At 41.7% G+C, this 21,349-nt stretch overlaps 1 protein-coding gene across 1 annotated transcript in view; it reads right to left on the bottom strand.

The window, feature by feature from the left end:
- SPTAN1 (spectrin alpha, non-erythrocytic 1) overlaps positions 1 to 21,349 on the bottom strand; it is a gene marked incomplete in the record, with an annotated part of 2,849,969 nt that overhangs the window by 1,096,025 nt on the left and 1,732,595 nt on the right. Inside the window, 1 exon segment of the mRNA XM_044058813.1 lies at positions 16,292 to 16,500. Coding sequence (XP_043914748.1) covers positions 16,292 to 16,500 — 209 coding nt within the window.

Genomic DNA, 21,349 nt, shown 5'->3' with positions numbered 1-21,349 from the left:
AGTGGTTGAGCTTTTGCAAAACTGGATCAGTCTTTGTATGATCTCTTATCTCAAGTCTTGTGGTAGAAAAATTATGCACTTCCATGACACAGACGTCAAAATTCTCTGCCTCAAGCTTTTCTGTGGTATTTCTGGGTAATCTGAATAAGCTATCAGCCAGATAAAGAAGTTTGCCTTTCGTGTCGACCGTTTTGAACTTGTACTTTTATAACCAGAACATCATTCTTTGTAATCGTGCTGGAGCTATATGCATAGGCTTCTTTAAAATAGTGACTAGAGGCTGATGATAAGTCTTGATCTGAATCGCTTGGCCAAAAATATAATCATGGAACTTCAAACATGCAAACACAATTGCCAAAAGTTCTTCCTCAATTTGAGAATACGGCATCTCAGTTTGGGTAAGAGTTCTAGACGCATAAGCTACTGGTCTGCCCTCTTGAAAAATAACTGCACCAAGACCAAATTTTGAAGCATCACAGGAAAGAATTACTGGTTTGTGGACATCATAGTCTCTTAACAGAAGTGGAATGGCAATTTTCTGTTTGAGGTCATCAAATGCTCCCTGGTGTTGTTCCAACTAAGTCCAGGCAACATTTTTGCATGTCAGTTCTCTTAAAGGTGCTGATAACTCATTGAAGTCTGGTATAAACTTGCCCAAACAGTTAACCATACAAAGGAAACTTTGTAAGGCTTGGACATTGTCTGGCACAGGCATCTCAAGAATGGCTGTTTGTTTGGATGTGTCTGGTCGTAAGCCTGTACTGGTAAACTAAATGACCTACATAACTAGCTTCTGGCAGCCTGAATTTACATTTCAGGGGATTGAGCTTTAAATTCACTTCACATGCTCTGTCCAGATCTTTCCGGAGGTTTCTGTCATGCTCTGCTTCACCATTACCTCCAACTACTAAATCATATACTATTACAGCACACAGACAACCTAAAAATTTGCTCCACTGCATGCTGAAAGACTTCACTGGCAGAATGTATTCCAAAAGGCATTCTGAGAAATCTGTACCTACCAAATGGGGTACTAAATGCAGTCAGTAGTGAAGATTTGTGATCAAGCATTACTTGCCAAAATTAACTCTTTGCATCCAAGACAGAAAAAAAAACAGTGGCATTTGGCATGAGGGTATTGACCTCTTTGACTGTACCCATAGGATGATGAGGCCTCTTAAATGCTTTGGTTCAGTCTCTTGGGTGAATACATATTCTGTTTTCATCTGACCTTTTCTTATGAGCAACTACCATGGAAGATACTCATTCATTTGGTTCAGTGACTGGACAAATCACATCCTGTTGCACCATTTTATCTAACTGGAGCTTGACCTGACCTCTGGGTCCAACTTCATGGAGTACACAACTGGAAGATTGCCTAGCTTGTCTTCAAAAATATCAGCATACCCTGAGAAAATAGCATCGGTGAAACTGGAACTAGGACATGTGCTTACATGATGGACGACTTTGTTAAAAGACAGCAGTTTCATTCCTAAACTGTCTCCGAGACCTAATAATGACTGCACAGGTCTTCTGACTACATAAAATTGCAAGCTATAAAACTGTTCACAGCTGAATAGCATGAAAGCACTAATGAGCCTTTGGTTTGAATCGCTTCACCTCCATAAGCAGCAAGTTTCGCACAATTGGACAAATTAAGTTATTCAGCTCTTACTCTAGCAAACATTTCTGCTGACATAACACTGCACTTTTAACCAGTGACTTATTTGAGCTCCGTAGATTTACCATTGATCAGGACAGGACAAAACACTTTGCTCTTTGCTATCAAATCTACTGCATTAACCTTCTCACCGACCACTGATACACCATCTACATAGAAAGATGAGTTGCAGCTTTTCACATGATCAACTTGCTTTTTTGAGGGACATTTCCTTAAAAAATAAATGTGGCTTGCCTGATTTACAAAACTTTTGAAAGCGGTTCCATTTCTTACACTTGTGACATTGCTGACCAAATGCGAAGCACTTCTCTATTTTAGACTCATGATTGGCACCACAATTACGATGGTTAACAATAAGACTTGACTTGGGTTTTGCTGACATACCCTTGTACCACACTGAGCATGCCTGTTTTACTGAGCTAGTCTTGGAATTTGCTGGAAAGTTACAGGTTCTCCCTGGAAAACCCATAGAGGTTGCAGCTGCCATGTGCTTAAACCCGTTTCTGCTAGCTACGTGCTGCACGCTGTTTACGTTTGCTCTAGAGGTTGCTGAAACCATGCTTTTACCACTTGCAAGTATATTTGTGTGCCTTTCTGTAAGCTCACTGATTTACATATATCTACAGCTTTGCTTAACATTAAATCACTGTCACAAAGCAGAATCTTTCTCACTGCAGCATTAACACCACATACAAGCCTGTAAAACGGACATGCTCAGTGTGGTACAAGGGTATGTCAGCAAAACCAAAGTTGTCTTATTGTTAAGAATCGTAAATGTGGGGCCAATCATGAGTCTAAAAGAGAGAAGTGCTTAGCATTTGGTCAGCAAACTTGTCTTTCCAATCGCCAAATCTGCACATTTTAGCCTTGTTTCTCAATCAGTAATATAAGTTGCAAATGTTTCTCCTGGCTTTTGGTCCCTTGTATAAAATAGGTACCTCTCCAATGTAACATCTGTCTGGGGATTAATTTTTCTAAATTTACATTTAAAGCACTCAGGGTCCTCCCTCGATTCAGCCTGTACAACAACATGGCACTTCATCCCTTTTCCTGCATATACTGCTGATGCATACACAAATGAATGCTCTCTTTCAATGGCTACTGACCACGCTAAGTTAAGCAAAATAAATGACCTCGTACATGCATCTTTATCATTAAAAGCTGCTTGTATGAAAATATCATATTCCTGCTCAAATACTCCAATTCTCTGCAATATTATGATCAAACACAAGTGGACTGGTTCTGTGAAATGCCCCTGCCATATCAACACAAAGACCCACGGAATTATGTACGAACATACACAAACATATATCAGAAATTTATGCCAGAACTTGTAATTATGCCCAATAGCACACCAGATTCTTCAAAATAACTGCACTTTGTAAAAATAAGTCTCCGTAGCACAAGAACACTTTGAAATCAATATACTTCGCGAAACCACTCATCAATGTAAGTAGCACTTCGAAATGACTGCACTTTGCGAATGAACTGTACACAGCACAAGAAATCTCAAAATGGCTGTATTTTGCAAAATACCTCTGTATAGTGTTCAAAACACTTTGAAATTACTGCACTCTGTGAATAAAATGCACACAGCACAAGAAAATTTTTGAAATAACTATTTTGACTGCACTTTCTATAATAACTGTACTTTGCACAAAGTAAACTCTCTGAAATAACTGTACTGTAAAAAAGCACACAATGCAAACACTTTGCACACACTGAAATACTTTGAAAGCTAGTTATGCTTTGAATAAATTTGGTCAATACGAAATAGTAGCTCATGTCAAAATATGGTTGTTTACTAAAAACATTCAGTCGCCTTGCTTTTTTATGCTTATTTTGCCCTTTCACTGTATTTGTTACTCCCATATGACCTCTTATCATGCTCTTTATACTTTTCTTGTGCTCATTTTACTTTAAATCTGTTCGTTATGCAAATCGGAAGTACCTCTGAAGTACAAGTGTTTCTGATAATTTTATCAAACATTATAGTTTCGAATATTTCATTTAATCAATGTGTTTTGTGCCTTTCATTTGATTAATAATGTGTTTTGTGCTACTCGTTTGATTAATAATGCGTTTTATGCTTTATGAATGCTCTGTATTGTTTTCTTTACAAAATGAATAATTTGTGCAAGTTTTGGCTACCTGGAGTTTGTTTCTGGCCTTTTTTAATTGCCTGAGCACTGTATCACTCAACCTGCTCAATATACCTTCACCGTTAACTCTGCACCTCATGGCTTGAAAAAGTTGCACTCCCCATCCCGGTTATGACACCATGTCGCTTCTCCAGTCAGGATAAAACAGATGAACAGTTGTGGGTTCAGTTTAAACAGTTTTATTATATACAAACATCAGGACTGAGGCTTAGTAACTTAAATAAACTTATAAATGGACTACTGCACTCATACATGTTAACACTCTACCTGTTCTCTCAAAATGGCACTGCTGCCTGCATGTGCTCTCTATTTATATGCATGTGCCCTCACTCTGAAATGCTTCTTAAAGTTAAAACACACACACTGTTCTACAAACAAGATCCAAGATGTTATTCACCCTAGTGGGCACTCTAATTGTTCCAGGGCATTTGCATTGACAAAGTCTGGGAATCTCTGTTCTTGTGCAATAGTGGTGGTGGAGGTTTCCCAGTTTACAGCTGGATAGTTTAGATCACCTAGGAAAATGGTAATGGGTTTAATACAGAATGATTCTAGTTCCTGTAGACAAGTCTTGTAGCTTTCTTGTGTTACACGGAGTTCTACAACTAGCTCATATATGGTACATGACCTTTCTGAAGATTATTTGGATACAAAGAACTTTAGTGCATCATGCTGCTTTACCAGCTTAGATGCGAGTCTCTTCTGGATGTAGACTAAAACACTGCCACCTTTTTCCTCTCATGCACAGTAGGCTAGTCTAAATGTGTGGAAGGCATTATAGCCCTGCACAGCTGCAGTGCTCTCCACTATTTTAAACCATGTCACAGTCACTACACAGACACCAATGTCTTCCAGAGTGAGAAGGTCGTGTTTGAAATGAAGCTCCTTGTTTAGGCTCCTAGCATTGACCAGTAGCACTTTCAAATTTTCCTTTGCTTGATTCATTACATCTTTATCTTTGCAGACTCTCTTCCAACTGTCAGAAGTCTTTACTAACCTTTCAAGAACCACTACTCAGACTGTGTTTTCAGTTAAACTTTCAGAAGTCTTCTCTCATCCCTTCTAAAGAATGATTTTCTTGGGATGTTTGCTGGAGTCTGCCTTGAGAAGAACATTTTTTTCTTCAGACAAAGCAGACTTGTTTCAACAGTTCTTTTTGTGTTGCTCAAATCAAAAGCATGCATTTGCAATGGTCTTTCCTGAGGATTCTGAGGTACATGGCATCAATGATTCTCGTTTCCCCTCAGATTAGTCTGGATTCAGCATCTACTCTACACCCTTTATCCTTTCAGATCCCGATTCTGGGATTTGTAAATTGAGAGAAAGAATGGTGTGTGGACTGAATAACTTGCAATCCAGGTCTTCCTTTTTCCCTTCCAACCCTCATCCAGTCAGTCCCCACAGATGCTTCAGACCTAGCATAGGGAGACTTTATAAAAGGGGCAAAACTACAAGCTCTGGAAAATCCTGTACACAGACAAGAAGCATTTACAAAGAGAAATGTTGGCAGTTATCAATTCTTTGGAAGTACATAAACAGGGAGTAACAGACCTTACCACCTTTGAAGATTTGCTACACTAGCCTGGGAGGTAGTAACTCAATTCAATTCGACTCTTCAGCTTCATACATTCTGTCAGAGAAACATCTGGCAACAAACAAGCTCAGATGGACCAGATCAGCCTCCCACAAGGGGAATCTTCACCCTGGGGTTTTCCAAGAACTGATTCAAATTCAAATGCGAGTAACACCTGAAAGTTTGCCTGTTTGCCTCCCTTCCGAACAGACAAGTGAATAATTTTTGCTCCAGGACCCAATGCAAACAGGTCTGGAAGACCACTGTTCGTCATTACCCATGGAATATCCATTTTCCTTCTGAAGATCCAGAAGGACTCTCCAAAAACTGCGATGGGGACTCTCTTTTGACCAAATTAACAATGGTTCATCCAAATTTTCTAATTGATTATGGGCAATTACCACAAGCTTCCCCACAGACTTGATTTACTCTCAAAAGACAAGAAATTTTCTAATTTCCTACACCTTAGTCTAGGAACTCTTCAACTAATTGCCTGGATGACAGAATTTTGATGTTTTAGGCACCCTTTTTCTGTCAAAGTACAGAGGGTACTAAAGGAGGTGAGAAAACCTACTACTACTACTACTAAAAAAACATATACAATGAAGTGAAAATGAGAAGGGGGTGGAAGCAGGCACCAGTGTGCATAATAGAAAATGAGATGTGGTTGACCCCACCATAAGAGCTGGTAACTCAGACACTCAATCCGGCATGACTGCATCTGGATCTTGATTTGTGTGAATTTCTGTTCAACGGCCTTTCGTATTCCTCTATTAATGTACATTTACCTATCATTTCTGCTTGTTTGCTCTTGGATCTCCTCTTTCAAATAATGTTCATGTTAAACATTTTTTTAATATATTACTACCCAGGAAACAGGCGGTTCTTGTTTGGGATCTGGACTTTGTGCTTGAGAAGCTTACTTCATCTCCATTTGAACCAGCTCATGAAACTGAATTGAGGTTAACATGGTGACTATTTTATTCATTGCTCTGACATCTGCTAGGGACAGAGTTTCTTTGCCAACAAATCCTACCTTTATGGCTGAAGTGGCCTCCGAATTGACTTTGCACCAGACTATTAATCTCACAGTTTTCTTTCCTGAACAAAATCTCCTAGTTTTCTTTCCTGAACCTAAGAACAAGGCAGAAAGGATTCTTTCACACTGCACATGTCCACAGGCTGCTCAGCTATGACCTAGACAAAACCATAACCTTCAGTAAAGCTGATCAGCTGTTTGCCTCCTAGGAAGGTAAAAAGAAAGCACAACCAGTTTCAAAAATGACCATTTCCAGGTGGTTGTCTTGTGGTATTGCCTTTTGTTACACTCACCATAAGCTACTTCCAGACAGGGCAACAGCACTAGCCACAAGGGCTTTGGTGACTTTCTGGAAAGGGGTGGACTGTTAAGCATTCTAGAAGCAGCAACATGGTCTTCTGTGTAGACTTTTACAAAGCACTACAAACTGGATTCCTCTTTTAGGTCCAGACCATGCTTTGCTAAGACCATACTCCAGCCGCTCCTGCAGTCTTAGTTTACTGGTCTCCTCTCTTTCTTTCCCTTTATCTTTCCTAAACTATGGTAATCTATCCAAGTTAGCTTAGGCTACTGCAACAGTGATATGTGTTTGATCATAGCACAGCTGTTCAAGTGAAACTTACCATAACAGCAGATGTTCTCACAGATCACTGCTGCAGTAGCCTCCCCTCCCTCCAGCCCCTTTCTCTTGCTTGTACTTTTTGTTGCAAGGGTGTGTATTAGTCCACCACTTTTTGCACATGTAGGTGAAGACCTTTCTGCATAGACAGTTTCTGATTTGCTTCCTAGCGTTGCTCTTCAGGGCTGCCTTCCTCCTAAGCAAAAAATGGTCTAATGTGTTAAAGGATTGGGTACATATGTATTCTCCCACATCTGTTTATGCCCCACCGGATGATGGTGTTGTCTGATGGGGCTGCAAAACTCCAGGTTTCTAAACCTGTTTGAATGCATTTACCACTATAACCGCTAAAAAGTGCTTGGTACTAATATGCTATGCTACTTCCTTTGTTTCTAGATCTCACAATTCTGTAGCTTAAGAATTTAGATTTGCATCCTCACAGCTAGGTTCCAATATATCTGTAACTACGGTCTGCCTTTGAAGGCACAGATGAAAGGCCATCCCCTGTACTCACTCCGATCTGAGATGTCCACCAGGTTCCTTCTCAAGGGGCTGTGAACACTGCTCCCACATGTTCTCTATATAGTACTAAATTTTTAGCACATGAAATCAAGTCACAGGTACCACTAGAATAACTGAAGTCATGTAACCGAAGAAAATGAAGAGCTCCTTTGCTTTGAAAACAGTCTTCTGTGATTTTTTTTTCCCAGGAAACAATGCTCTAGTAAGATGATTATTTTGAGGAGGGGGAGATAACATTCAGGGCTGTGTTCAGTAAGTCTCCCAGAAAGACAATGTATGTGCTTGTCATTATAATGGACTTCATTACTTGGAAATAAATCACATTTCTGGATACAGCTAAAACCATACTGGACCTTTTTCTGCAGTTCCTCTCTGGAAACTGGTAATGGGCTTGGAGAAGACTTGTCATTAAGATGCACACAAATGTAAATGCCCTTGGTCCTTAGGAATGCCAGTAGTGGGACTATACATTTTTGCAAAGACCCCAGCAGAAATACAAAGTTGAAAGGATAAGATGGCAGACTGAACCCAAGAAACTACCTGTGCTCCCTGCCTTCCAGTGCATGCAGGTATGCATCCTGAACATACATGGTGATCATAAAAGCAAGGTCAGCATTTCGACCTATGGTACCTCGAGGAAGAAATTTAGTCTGAAAATGTCCAGAATAGGCCTGCATAACCTAGCTTTCGGGGGAACAAGAAAAGTGTTGCAGAAGTGTCTTCACAGTTCTGACTGTATGTTTTATACTGCATCCTGGCTCAGCAGGGTATCATGCAGGGGCAAGGCCAACTACAGCTGATCCTAGAGAGCATCTCCATAAAAGGTGAGAAAGTCAAATTGCATGTTGTACTCTGACATGAGGATACCAGTCAAGTTTACTTGGCAGTTTTTGAAAAGGATCAACCTGCCCTTAAGAAACGGGGTAGTGGAATGGCTGTGGCAGGGTGAGGAAAAAGGAGGGTCAATGTAGTCACAAGCGGTCTGAGAGGTGTGTGAAGTTGTTATCAGCGGACATGCTTGCCTTACCCTTCTTTCCTTGCTCTATTTGCCTCTCAAATGATGTTCTTCTGCTTGGCTTGCTGGTCCCTGGTCTGCTGCTGACAGAAGGGCCAATGCTCGGAAGGCTAATTTCTAGTGCATATGGGGGGATGGAAGAGCTCTTTGACCTTCTCCTCTTTCTCCTCCACTTTTTTTTTTTTTTAAGTTTTATTTTGTGAAGAAGGTCGAAAAGGGAGATTAGAATCCATAGGTACACAAAGTATCTACCTTTCACATTCTCCAGGAAGGCCATGAATTCTTAACCAGGCATATCTCCTAATTGTGGTCCCTGTAGCTACTGCTCTACATATGTCTGTCACAATGAAACCACCCTTTACAAAATATGTGCCCAGTTTCTATTCTGCCTGGGCTAACCTGGACACTAGAAAGTACAGTTTTGTACCTACCATAAATGTAGATGTCCGAACTGGATAGCATCTGCAGTCATAACAACTGGGTTGTCCTGTCGTCAGGCAGCCCTTCAGTCGGCCGGATTCCAAAGTCCGGGTCCGGCTTCGGCTGATGTCGCACTTCATCCGACGTCATCTCTGTTGGTCTTCGGGTATAAAGGCATCAGCCGACGCCATTTTCCTCAGTGTTTCTTGCCCCAGATGCCAGTAGCCCTCTTGAAGGCTAAAATTTGGATAGATGCCAATGTTTCCAAAAAGATATAGGTAAACACAAAAATAAGCATGTATGTACATATATACAAACAAATACACCATAAAAGACTCCCCCCCACCAGCTAGCTATTAGGAGGGTAAACACCCTAGGAGTACCACAGAGGGGAAGGAGGGAGGGTAATCCTGACTGCAGATGCTATCCAGTTGGGACATCTACATTTATGGTAGGTACAAAACTGTACTATGTCCTTCATGGATGCATCTGCAGTCATAACAACTGGGTAGAATACCATAGCCAACTGGGGAGGAGGATAAAAGTAGATTATGGTGTGTTTAGGATCCCTTGCAGTACAGCAGTGGCAAACCCTGCTCGGGATCTGGAATATAGAGGCAAATTATAATGCTTGGCAAATGTATGCACGGAGGTCCAAGTAGCCGCCTCAATAATGTCTTTGGTTGCCACTCCTCGTAAGAAGGCTGTGGTAGTGGCTGTTGCCCTTGTAGAATGAGGTCTTATGTTCTGTGGAATTGGTTTTCCATGGAAGGAGTAACAGAATCGTATGCAATTTCCTATCCATTTGGAGATTGTCTGTTTGGAAATAGCTTTTCCTTCCCTTCCTGTTGCATAGGCTACAAAAAGTTGGTCAGTCTTTCTGCTACTTTTTGTTCTGTCCAAGTAGTAGCGTAGCTGTCTATGTACATCCAAGGTATGCAGTATTCTTTCCCTCTGTTTTGTGGGTTGGGAAAGAAGGTAGGTAGGTGGATTGCCTGGTTTAAAGACACTCTGGATACCACCTTAGGCATAAATGTAGGATTAGTCCTCATGGACACTCTATCTTGGTGGAAGATTAGGAAGGGTTGCACTGCCATTAAGGCCTGTAGTTCTGAAACCCTCCTTGCTGAAGTAATTGCCAGTAGGAAAGCAGTTTTCCATGACAGGTGTTGTAGGTCTGCTGTTGCTGCTGGTTCAAAGGGTGATAGTGTCAACTTTTCTAGCACAAAGTTTAAGTCCCAAGCTGGTAATGGTGGTTTCCTTGGAGGTTTTACATTCTTGATTCCTCTGAGAAACTGCCTGAGCAAAGGATGCGAAACAACAGGTGGATCAAAGCTGTATTCTGCTGAAATAGCTGATGCATGTATCTTGATGGAGGAGTAGGACAGGCCTGAATGAAGAAGTTCGGCCAGATACTCCAGAATGTTAGGCATATCTATGTTTGACACATCTTTTCCTCTTTCAGTACTCCAAATGACAAACCTTTTCCATTTTCCAGCATAGTTCCTTCTTGTTGAAGGTCTGCGTGCTTCAAGAATAATGTCTTTAACTCTTTGGGAAAGTTCTGGATTAGCTGCTGCTATGTGATGTTCCATGCAGTCAGTTGCAACGTTTTTAGGTTTGGATGTATGATGCTGTAGTTGTTCTGAGTTAACATCAAAGGCATCAGGGGTATTGGCCACATACTGTTCGGAGACATGCTCCTCAGCAGTGGGTACCAGTGTTGTCTTGGCCAGTTTGGAGCTATCAGGATTATCCTTGGACGTTCTTCCTTGATTTTTAGTAGTACTTTGTGTATCAAGGGAAGAGGTGGGAATGCATATGCTGTTAGGCCTTTCCAGCTGAAGGAGAGCGAATCCACTTTCCATGCTAGTGGGTGGAATGTCCTTGTGCAGAATTTTTTGAGCTGGTGATTGAGAGGTGATGCGAATAGATCTATCTGAGGCATTCCCCATTTCTTTGAGATGGTCTTGAAGATGTCCGGGTGCAGCTTCCATTCGTGGGCATCCGATGTGGTTCTGCTTAATATATCTGCTAGAGTATTTTCTTTTCCCGGTACAAATATTGCCTGTAACTGGATGTTGTAGCTGAGTGCCAAGGTCCAGAGCTCCAAAGTCATTCTGCATAGGGGGTATGAATGAGTGCCTCCCTGTTTGTTGATGTACCACATGACTGTGGTGTTGTCTGTCCTTATCATCAACTGGCCCTCTTTGAGAAATGGTCTGAACTTTTGGATTGCCAGTTTTACTGCCAGCATTTCTTTTAGGTTGATGTGCAGGTGAAGTTGATCCTGTGTCCACAATCCTTGCACGCATTTGTCCAGCATGTGGGCCCCCCATCCTAGGTCTGAAGCGTCTGTTGTGATGGTCTGGCTTGCTTGACATCTGCGAAAGGGTAGGCCTGGGTTTGACTGGCATGCCTGAGCCCACCATAGGAACTCCTGTTTTAAGCATGGAATTAGTGGGATTTCTGTTTCTAGGCTGTGTCTGTGTTGGGACCATAAATTCTTTAGGTACCACTGTAGTTTTCTCATATGTAGTCTGGCAAATGGGACCAAGATTATGCATGATGCCATGAAGCCCAAGGCCTGCAGTACTTTTCTTGCTGTTAACTTGTTCAGTTTTGTTAGTGCCAAGAAGTAAAGAGGGAGTCCTTTTGTTTTTCTGTAGTTAGGAATGCCATTTGTCTTACTGTGTCCAATTCAGCCCAAGAATGTCCTTGTTTGGGATGGTATCAGCCTTGACTTTTGTAAATTGACTGTGTATCCCAGTGCTTGTAGCAAGTAAATGACCCTTTGTAAATCTGTTGTCAACTTGCTTTTGTTGTCCCCTTGTAGCAGGCAGTCGTCCAGGTATGGGTAAATTTGAATTCCCTGTAGTCTGCAATGGGCGATTACTGATGCCAGGCATTTTGTGAATACTCTGGGCAGTAGATAAGCCAAAGGGCAATGCTGAGAATTGATAGTGCTCTGATCCTGCAAGAAATCTGAGGTATCTTCTGCAGATTGGTCGAATGGGGACGTGCAGGTATGCCTCCTTGAGATCTAGAGTTACCAGCCAACACTCCTTGCCCAGCATGGGAAGAAGTTGCTGTAGGGTCAGCATTTTGAATTTTGGGACAATGATGTATGTATTTAAGGTGGACAGGTCGAGAATTGGTCTCCAACTTTTTTCCTTTCTTGGAACTAGGAATAGTCTGGAGTAGAACCCCTTTCCTTGCTCTGCTGTTGGCACTCTTTCCACAGCTCTCATGTTTGCTAACTCCATTATCTGTTGTAGAGCCTCTGTTTTTTGATTTGGAGGTAGATTTGGCATTCCTCTTTTGACTGGTAAAGTGTGGAAGTGGAACCGGTAACCTTGATCTATGGTTTGTAAAATCCACTTGTCTTTTGTTATGTAGTGCCAGTTCTTTGAAAATAAGGTTAACTTTCCGCCTAGAGGAGCTGCTATTTGTTCCCTGGTAGGCGGATTTAGGGTTAAGTCACTGTGGTTGTGTTGATGTAGTGGCAGTGGTTGTGTCTGTGCCTCTGTTGTTACCTTGCCACTGTCATCCTCTGTAGGCACCTCCTCTGGATTGGTTTCTGCCTCTGGAACGTCTATTCCTGCCCCTTTGAGATCTTGTGGAGTCAGGAAAGGACTAATTTTTGGCAGGCCAGTTCCTGCTAAACCTTGGGGGTTGAACCTGCAAGAAATCTTTAACCGTTTGAACAGATTTTGCCTTTTCTTCCATTTTCTTCATAACCTGCTGGGCAGGTGTACCAAACAAACTTGTCTTATCCATAGGAGCATCTAGCAACTTAGCTTTAACATGATCCGGTAAAGCTTGCTCCTTTAGCCATGCATGCCTTCTTATCACTGTGCCAGTCATGGCTGATCTAAATGAAGCCTCCAGTGCATCATAGCCACATTTTAAGGAATGGTTACTAACCTGTTGTATGTTATTTACCATTTCTAATACATATTTCTTATCAAGAGATTCATCAGTGGTTAGCTTTTTAGTTAACTGATCAAGCATAAACTCTTGGTATTGTATCATGTGAAACTGACAGTTTAAAGCTCTAGCTGAGAGAGTAGCTGAAGTGTAGACCTTTTACCCCATCTGTCTAATGACCTTGCTTCCCTTTCAGAAGGAATAGGGTTTTTAGCTATGGTCGCGCTTACTGCCTTGGGACCCTCGGATATAGTTTCGGGTCTGCAAGTGGGGCCTTGTAAAGGTGGTGATGAGTATCTGGCACCCTGTAAAATCTGTCTGGTTTGGCAGGGGCTGGGGTAAAGAATCTGGAGCGGAGCAGACATCATTGAAAGCATCATCCACCACAGAGAGAACAGGAGGTATAGCTAAGGGCCTGTGCTGTGGAAGGTGCAGAAAGGTCCTAAGTCTTTTTCTGGAGTCTGAAAAATCCTGTTGCTGCCATTGGAACTGCTCTCGCATGGCATGTAAGGTTTCCCAAAGGAGAATTCTTCTGGTGGGAAGCAGCTGGAATGGATTCTTCAGCATCAGAATCTTCAAAATTGGAGAAAGGAGCCTCTGGCTGGTCAGTTATGTCTGATTCATCAGCAGAATCATCAGAGGACACTGGCTCAGGGGGGTCTGCGCTAGGTCTCTTCTCTGGGGCTGAGAGGCCCTGTCTGGGTGAGATTGAGATCCTCTAATTAATGAAATTAAATCTTCTGCCAAAGTAAGCATTTGAGAACTAGAAGAGGGCCTGGTTGTGGGGGTTTAACAGGCACTGTTTTAGTAGTCTTGGCTGCTTTAGCCCTGGCGAAGGCCTTAATGGACATGGCTGCTGGAGGCCTAGCAGCACCACGTGCTGGGGTAGAGACATCCAAGGGATGGTGTCTGATAAGTCAGTGGCAACCACCGTAGTGGATAAAATTTCTGAGGCCGATTCAAGAGTGGTAGCAGGGGCCTCAGTTGTAGAGATAGATTCAGCTGTACTTTGATCAGTTTTCTCGGTTTCGCCGAAACCGAGACACTCGCGATTTGCTTAACCATGGTTTCGGCCGAAACCGCGGACCGCGAGTGTCGGTCTTTATCTTTGCGTTTTTGGCAGATTGGGTAGTCGGAGGATCCGACGGCATAATGTACGCAAAATCAGAACCGAAAAACTGTTCTGCAAACTCCGACCGACGCCTAAGCGTTCGTCGGTTGAAAGAAGCACAGGCCGAACAGGCTGCTACGTCGTGGGCTGGGCCTAAACAAGGCAGACAATAAGAGTGGAAATCTTTATGAGGTATTTGTTTCCCACAGGTTAAACAATTATTAACTTTTTCTGACATCGGCTGAGGCAAGAAAGAGTCCCCAACGGGGTACTTAGCTTTAGAAGTCTTCGAAGTAGTATTCGGTAGAAGTAATCTCTGGATCCGACCGACCGGCACTTGCGAACAGCTTCTGCTTCGGGCGCCATGTGGCAAGAAAGACTGAGGAAAATGGCGTCGGCTGATGCCTTTATACCCGAAGACCAACAGAGATGACGTCGGATGAAGTGCGACATCAGCCGAAGCCGGACCCGGACTTTGGAATCCGGCCGACTGAAGGGCTGCCTGACGACAGGACAACCCAGTTGTTATGACTGCAGATGCATCCATGAAGGACATCTCTTACTTCATCCTTGCTATGGAGGGCAATCTGTTCAACTGCTCTCAAGAAAAGGAGGAACACATTAAGCCATCCAACTGCCTTGCACACACAGCAAAACAATACAGCTCTCTGCTAATAATGAATTCACAGAAGACCTTCAAGGGCAAATAAAGTTAACCTGGACTGCAATTCCAAAATGGGAGTATCTGAGGCCTACACAAACCCAAATGGTCCAATGTGTCCGACAGCTTTTGTTTAGACCTTTACAAAGAAAAAACTTTGGGCAAGGAAGCCATGTCGGAAGGAAGCATGCACTAAGACCTGCCAAATGACTTACCAGCAGCCTTTAAAAAAAAAAAAAAAAAGTCCGTTCAGCAGACAAAAAGGAACCCAACCAAAACTATGGAATGGACATCCCACTGTAACAAATTGTATCCTCTAATGGAAGGGACATGGAGAGCAATCTAATTTTAAAACTACACTTTTTACATAAATTAAAAACAAAAAGACTAACCAGAAAAAAAAAAAAAAACAGTGGATGTGACAAACAGCATTCCTCCCAAAAGGACAGCAAGCCAATGAGAATCAACTAACATGGGAATGAGATGCCCAAGGCCACAGACAATATGAAGTAAATCTCCATCTTGCTCCATCATGCATACATATGGTTTTTATCTCAACACAGTCCATTACTTGAAGAGTTTAGGTTCACCCAATATAATAGGGAAATACTGAAATTAAATAGTGAGAGGCCCTAACAGATGAAATACAAACTAATCTGTCAACGAACCAACAAGAAAATGAAGAAACCAGGAATTAACCAACAGAAGACCTCACCAAATCCATGACTTCCAGACAATAAGCGTACCAACAAATGCAACTGTCCTTTCTTCTTGGAGATAAGCTTCCTTTGACTCTGAACAGTAGTTTCCAAATACAGGCAGAAAAGTAGCCAAATCAACGTGCTAAGTCGAAAACCACTTTTTATTAGTGCACAACGGAGAAATAAAAGCAAACTTAGTAAAACACAGTAAGACACAAGCGCTTTCGCCCGGTAATACTGGGCTTTTACAAGTACAATCATCATGAATTTACAATAGACTTAAATAGTCTGTTAGGTACATATTGATTGGTTAAAAACTTAATTAACTAATTGATTAAATTGCTCTGCAATGTATGAGTGATACTTCGGACAACTATCATGTAGACCCTGTAATGTTTCCGTGTACTGCCTTTAAAGTGCAAAACAGTTAAACTACTGGTACCAACTTGTAAATATAAATTTATGAATAAAATGCAGCTTGTCTATAAGCTTGTTCCACTTTACAAACAATCAAACTGTAAAGTCTAAACAGCTATTAAAACTTTTTTATATATGAACCGTCTGATTATAGTTCATAAAACTTTGATTAACTTCCACATAAAAATAAAAGTATGCAGTGATTAAAATGTATGCATATTTGTGCAACAACTATAATGAATTGCTGTAATGCAGTGTTAGTTCACTGTATATTATTATTAACTTCATTGAATTTAAAAACTAATAAGTTTTGTTGCTCATAAACTCTTAACCATAAAAAATAAATAAAATAAATGTTGAATAAATTGATCAATGCATACACGATGAATAAACTAAACTGCTAAAATCTTTGATATATATAACTAATCTGTACTACTTACTTGATCCAAGACTCCTCATCATCAAGGTCACGGAAAAACTGATGGAGACGGTGTGATTCATTCAGTTTAGCACGTCGGGTTGTAGCCATGCTCTTGATTTTCAGAAAACGACTGTTCACAGCATCTCGTTTATCTTTCACTTGTGAAGTGTCAAAAGCACTGCTCGTCATGAGGCTATCAGCTTGGCCATTCAGGTCTTTTAAACGATCCTAACACCAATGAACATTATGTTACTATTCAAGATCAAATACAAAACTAATTTATAACTTAACAGTTTACTTACTTTATGAGTTTATTCAGACAGTGAGATATGTCCGCTATCATTTAAATGAATGGACACGTGACTCAGTTAACTCAACTTTCACAGTCCCACTAGATTAGTAGCCTATTTTCAGGTGACGAAGTTGATAGTCATACTGACTAGAGGAAATGTGACCAGTGCATTGGGAAACTCCCCTTACTTTTTTTTTAGTAAGTGCCATGGGATCCCTTTATATCCACTTCAACTACAACCAACTCCAGCATATATGACTGCACCACTGCAATGAAGCCAAAATCTGTCAAAATTAAGTGTACTGACATAGCCTGACTTAAAAGCACTGTACATTAATGACCATGTTGTTTGACTACCAAATAACCACAAACTTACTCTTCCAAAAATACAAAATTTCAGAGCTGATATCTGAAGGAGTCTGAAGGGGTATGCCCCCAAAATTACCAAGTTATTATTCTGTGGTGTCTGAAGTATATCAACAGAATTTGTTGCAGCCAGATAACTATTTTTGGAGAGGAAAGTTAACCATTGTTAAACTGCCATTTTTTAGCTACAACCTGGGTTTACAGCAGCAATAAAACTGCATACTTATAATCAATGTACTTAGATATTCAACAACTTCTGGAGTGGACCAACCAACAGAATTATCTTTTCCTGTTCGCTTCAGGTATAAAAAGCATTTGCAATCCAATGCCAATGGCTCCTGCAGATGGATTAGACGGTGTGCTAAGCTGAACCTACTCATCTTTCTACAACAGCTGAATTTCTCTCCACCAACTAAACTCCATAAATTACTACATGAGGTAAAGCCACAGAAGCACATCTGTGACTACGCTAGGGAGCCATTTCAGAAGTTAGTCTCACTCTCCCATATGGCAAACATTTACTAGAACCATCTTACTTTAGATCCACTGCAAAACTCCTCTTAAATGACTGGAAAAGATTGTTCAAGCCACTGATAAACAGGTACATAAAGGAAGGCCAACCACGGCAAAAAATGCTGAAGCTAAGATCCCATTAAGTATGGTCTTGTCTAAGAAACAGCTACATCTACACAGCAGATCCAAACAGTGCTTACTGAGATGTGTTAGAATGACCACATGGCTGTGGGAACATCTGCCAAGAAAATGTCTATAATGTGAGCCAAAATGAGTCAGCTTCCATACTGAATTACTTCTTAAAGCATAGGAAAGAAGACCATGTGTCTCTTGGTTGTCGAAAACTGTTTATACAATTTACCATTAAGAGTAACTGTTTGAATAGGAGATCCACTGCTACAGTTGTAAGCTTTCTTACATGGACAGGACATCTGTTCTCTACACTCCACAAAGTTTTGTTCAGATGTACCTGAAAGCATAGCTCCACTTCAAAAGATGCTTAAATAATACTGGGTACAAAGATGCTCATGAGCAGCTAGTGCCATGGCATAGAGAGATAAAGTCCTAACTCGGGGGAGAGCATTTGCCTAAAGTGCTCCAGGAGAGGAGAAAATAATGGTAGGTCATTACACCCCTCCCTCTGAGCAGCAAGGATAATGTGTATCCCCAGGATGCCCTTGATCGTTGTTGGCCTCAACCCTGGCACAGCAAGTTAGGGGGATATTAGAAGGGGTAGGCAGATCCAACACAGGATGGGGGCACTGGGACGAGATGATGGTTTGCTGTCTGCGAAGGGGAAAAATGCTCATGGCAAACATTCAGTTCTTTTTTGGTGTAAGAGAAGTTCAAGTGCCCCCCAACCGCAAGAACAGATCACTCAAGTCACCCTGCACCCTGTTTTGACAAGCCCTTATGGGTCTGCAATATGTACAGGTAGTATAACAAAGTGGAGGAGATATATGCAAAATAAATAAAAAGCTCACCCCGCAATGGAATGATTTGCTAACATCTGTAGGGTGGTGAGTTGGAACCTATACTACAGCAGTGAGCTCACACTCAAGTACCTGTTTGTTTTGGAAATCTGAGCACATAAACATACAAAATTCACTGCAGGGATAACACTTTTATTGTATGCCTTTAATTGAAGGGCAGCAGTAGAGTGAAATGAAAAATACTGACACATGGAGTAGGGTTACCGCAATACTTGTAGTATGGCAGAGGCAAAAAATACTCTCAGAATAAAGGCTGAGTTTACAGTATCTGCAGAAAGTGTGGAATGAGGTTCACCATGTGGTCTCGTAAATGCTTTGGAATAAAATTTTCTTAAAGAAGGTAGCCACAGTGGTAGTTACTCTAGAAGAATGTGCCTGACTGCATGCAGAACAGCAAGACTATTTTTCCTGATTGCAAGGACACAAACAGCCATTCTGTCTGATTGCTTTGTCTTAGCCAGGTAATAGCTAAGATACTGGTAGATGGGCAAGGGAATACAGTAGTCGTTCCCACTTGTTTTATGGGGAAGAAAACGAGGTTTCAAGTTAGATGTTTCTACCTATGACACTATCATAAGCATAAAAATGAAGGCTTTGTTTTCACACTGATTCTTTGTCTGTGGACGATTACCAAAGGTTTTTTGCACTTAAAAGTTTGAAGTTTTGAAATACTCCTGGCTGACCTAACGGCTACTTAAAAAAGGACTCTCTTTGAAGTTAAGTCGCACAGATAATGTGAACTGCAAAATCCAGTGTACAAGAAGCTGCAACACAAAATTAAACTTTTATAGATTATATAAAATTACCAAGGTGACAGATGCCTAGTGATAAAGTACAGGTGTGTACACTTACCATAAATGCAGATGAGTGTATTCACTGTTGCATTCATCACATCTGTGTTATCCCTACACCAGGGTAGCCCTCGGCCGGCCCAAATACCAGAGGTTTAGTATTTCTATGTTGACTGCTGTCGCTTCAAGACTGACGTCAGGTCGTCAGTAGTATAAAGTAAGGCAGCCGACGCCATTACATCAGTTTTTCCTGCCCTAACCTGTTAGGAGCCCCCAAGTAGGAGACAGGTTCTGGTGGAAGAACCCCACAAGTAGAAAGTAAATACCAATATGTACCTTGTAATTTAAGAGAAGAGAGAGAAACCAGGACTGCAACAGTGAAAACACTCGTAACATCTACATTTATGGTAAGTGTACACAACTGTACTATGTTCTTCAATTTTCACTGTTGCAGTCATCACATTTGGGTTGATTACCAAAGCTGAGGAGATGGGTGGAGGCAGTCAAAGAACTAGGGGCTTGCTAAAATGCCCTGGAAGACTGCAGAGGCAAACCCTGCCCTGGATTTGGAGAAGAGAGGTTGGTGGTAATGCTTGGTAAAAGTGTGACCAGATGTCCAGGTGGCAGCCACCAGGATGTCCCTGGTGGGGACTCCTCTGAGGAAAGCAGGACAGGTGGAGATTGCTCTGGTGGAGTGAGTCCTAACTCCCTTGGAGGGAGGATTTCCATGTTGTTTGTAGCGTAAATAGATGCAGTGTGCTATCCATTTGGAAATGGATTGCTTGGACATAGCTTTGCCTTCTGCCCCTGCAGCAAAGCTAACCAGCAATTGATCAGACTTTCTGAAAGATTTAGTCCTGTCTATATAAAATCTGAGCTGTCTGCACATCTAGACAGCGCAGAATACTTCCCCCTTGTTCTGGGGATAAGGAAAAAAGGTGGGCAAATGGATGGATTGGTTGAGAGCCACAGTGAACACCACCTTGGGCATGAAGGATGGATTAGTTCGAAGGGATACCCAATCAGCATGGAAGATGATGAAGGGTTCCACAGCCATGAGCGCTTGCAGCTCGGAGACTCTTCTGGCTGAAGTGATGGCCAGAAGGAATGCTGTCTTCCAGGAGAGAAAACTTAGATCTGCAGAAGAAACTGGTTCGAAAAGGGGTAGGGTAAACTTTTCCAATACAAAGTTAAGGTCCCAAGCTGGGGTTGGTGCCCTTCTGGGTGGCCTCAAGTTGTTGGCCCCTCTTAGGAACTGTCTAATCAAAGGGTGTGAGAAAAGGGGCTGCTCAGTGGGAAAATGAGCAGAAATAGCAGAGGTATGAATTTTTATAGAGGAGGAAAATAGCGTTTATATCATGTTATCGAAAGATGAAAATAGCGAGCGCTATTTCATCGGCCCCAAAACATCTAAACATGAAAATATTGAACATTCCGAACAGCGAATTTTTTCCCATGGAAAATATTCGCTGCTCCGAAACACATATACACAACACAAGCACATCAAATAAACAGCAACCACACAACACACACTTAAATTCCTACATCTAACGCTACACTAAACTAAACATACACTACTACCTACCTTAACCCAAACCCTAACCCTAAGATCCGTCACTATTGCAGAGTCACCTAACCCGCGCCCTAACTCACTTAAACTGCCCCGAACCCTAAACACACACACACGCCTATTCTGCGCCCTAACCCTAACTCACTTAACCCATCCCTAATCCTAACGTACAACCGCACACTTACCTGAACCCAACTCATAACTTTCCACAACAGCGCTAAGAATAGCAAAGCCACAGAAATGGCAAACTGAAATCTTTCCTGAGGAAAGAATTCGCTGTTCTGCAGCTTCGCTATTCTTAGCGTTTGCTGAATAGTGTTCGATATCAGAACATTCAAAGTTTTAATACTTCGATGTTCTGACATAGACCCGAAAAACAGGCCACTGTGTAGAAAGTCAGCTAAGTAACCCAGGATGGGAGGGAGGGCTGTGCCGTACTGGCTCCCTTAGCCTGGATCCAGGTGCAGAAACCTTTTCATTTGTCAGCATAAGACTTTCTAGTGCTAGGGCGTCTGGCCTTGCGGATAACATCTAGACCCTGTTTATTGTGGTT

This window comes from Protopterus annectens, chromosome 16.part0, assembly GCF_019279795.1.
Source record: "Protopterus annectens isolate FY-2018-M chromosome 16.part0, PAN1.0, whole genome shotgun sequence".
NCBI lineage: Eukaryota > Metazoa > Chordata > Ceratodontiformes > Protopteridae > Protopterus > Protopterus annectens.
Note: the sequence above shows the minus strand (reverse complement) of the source record. Positions and strands in the feature narration are given on the sequence as shown.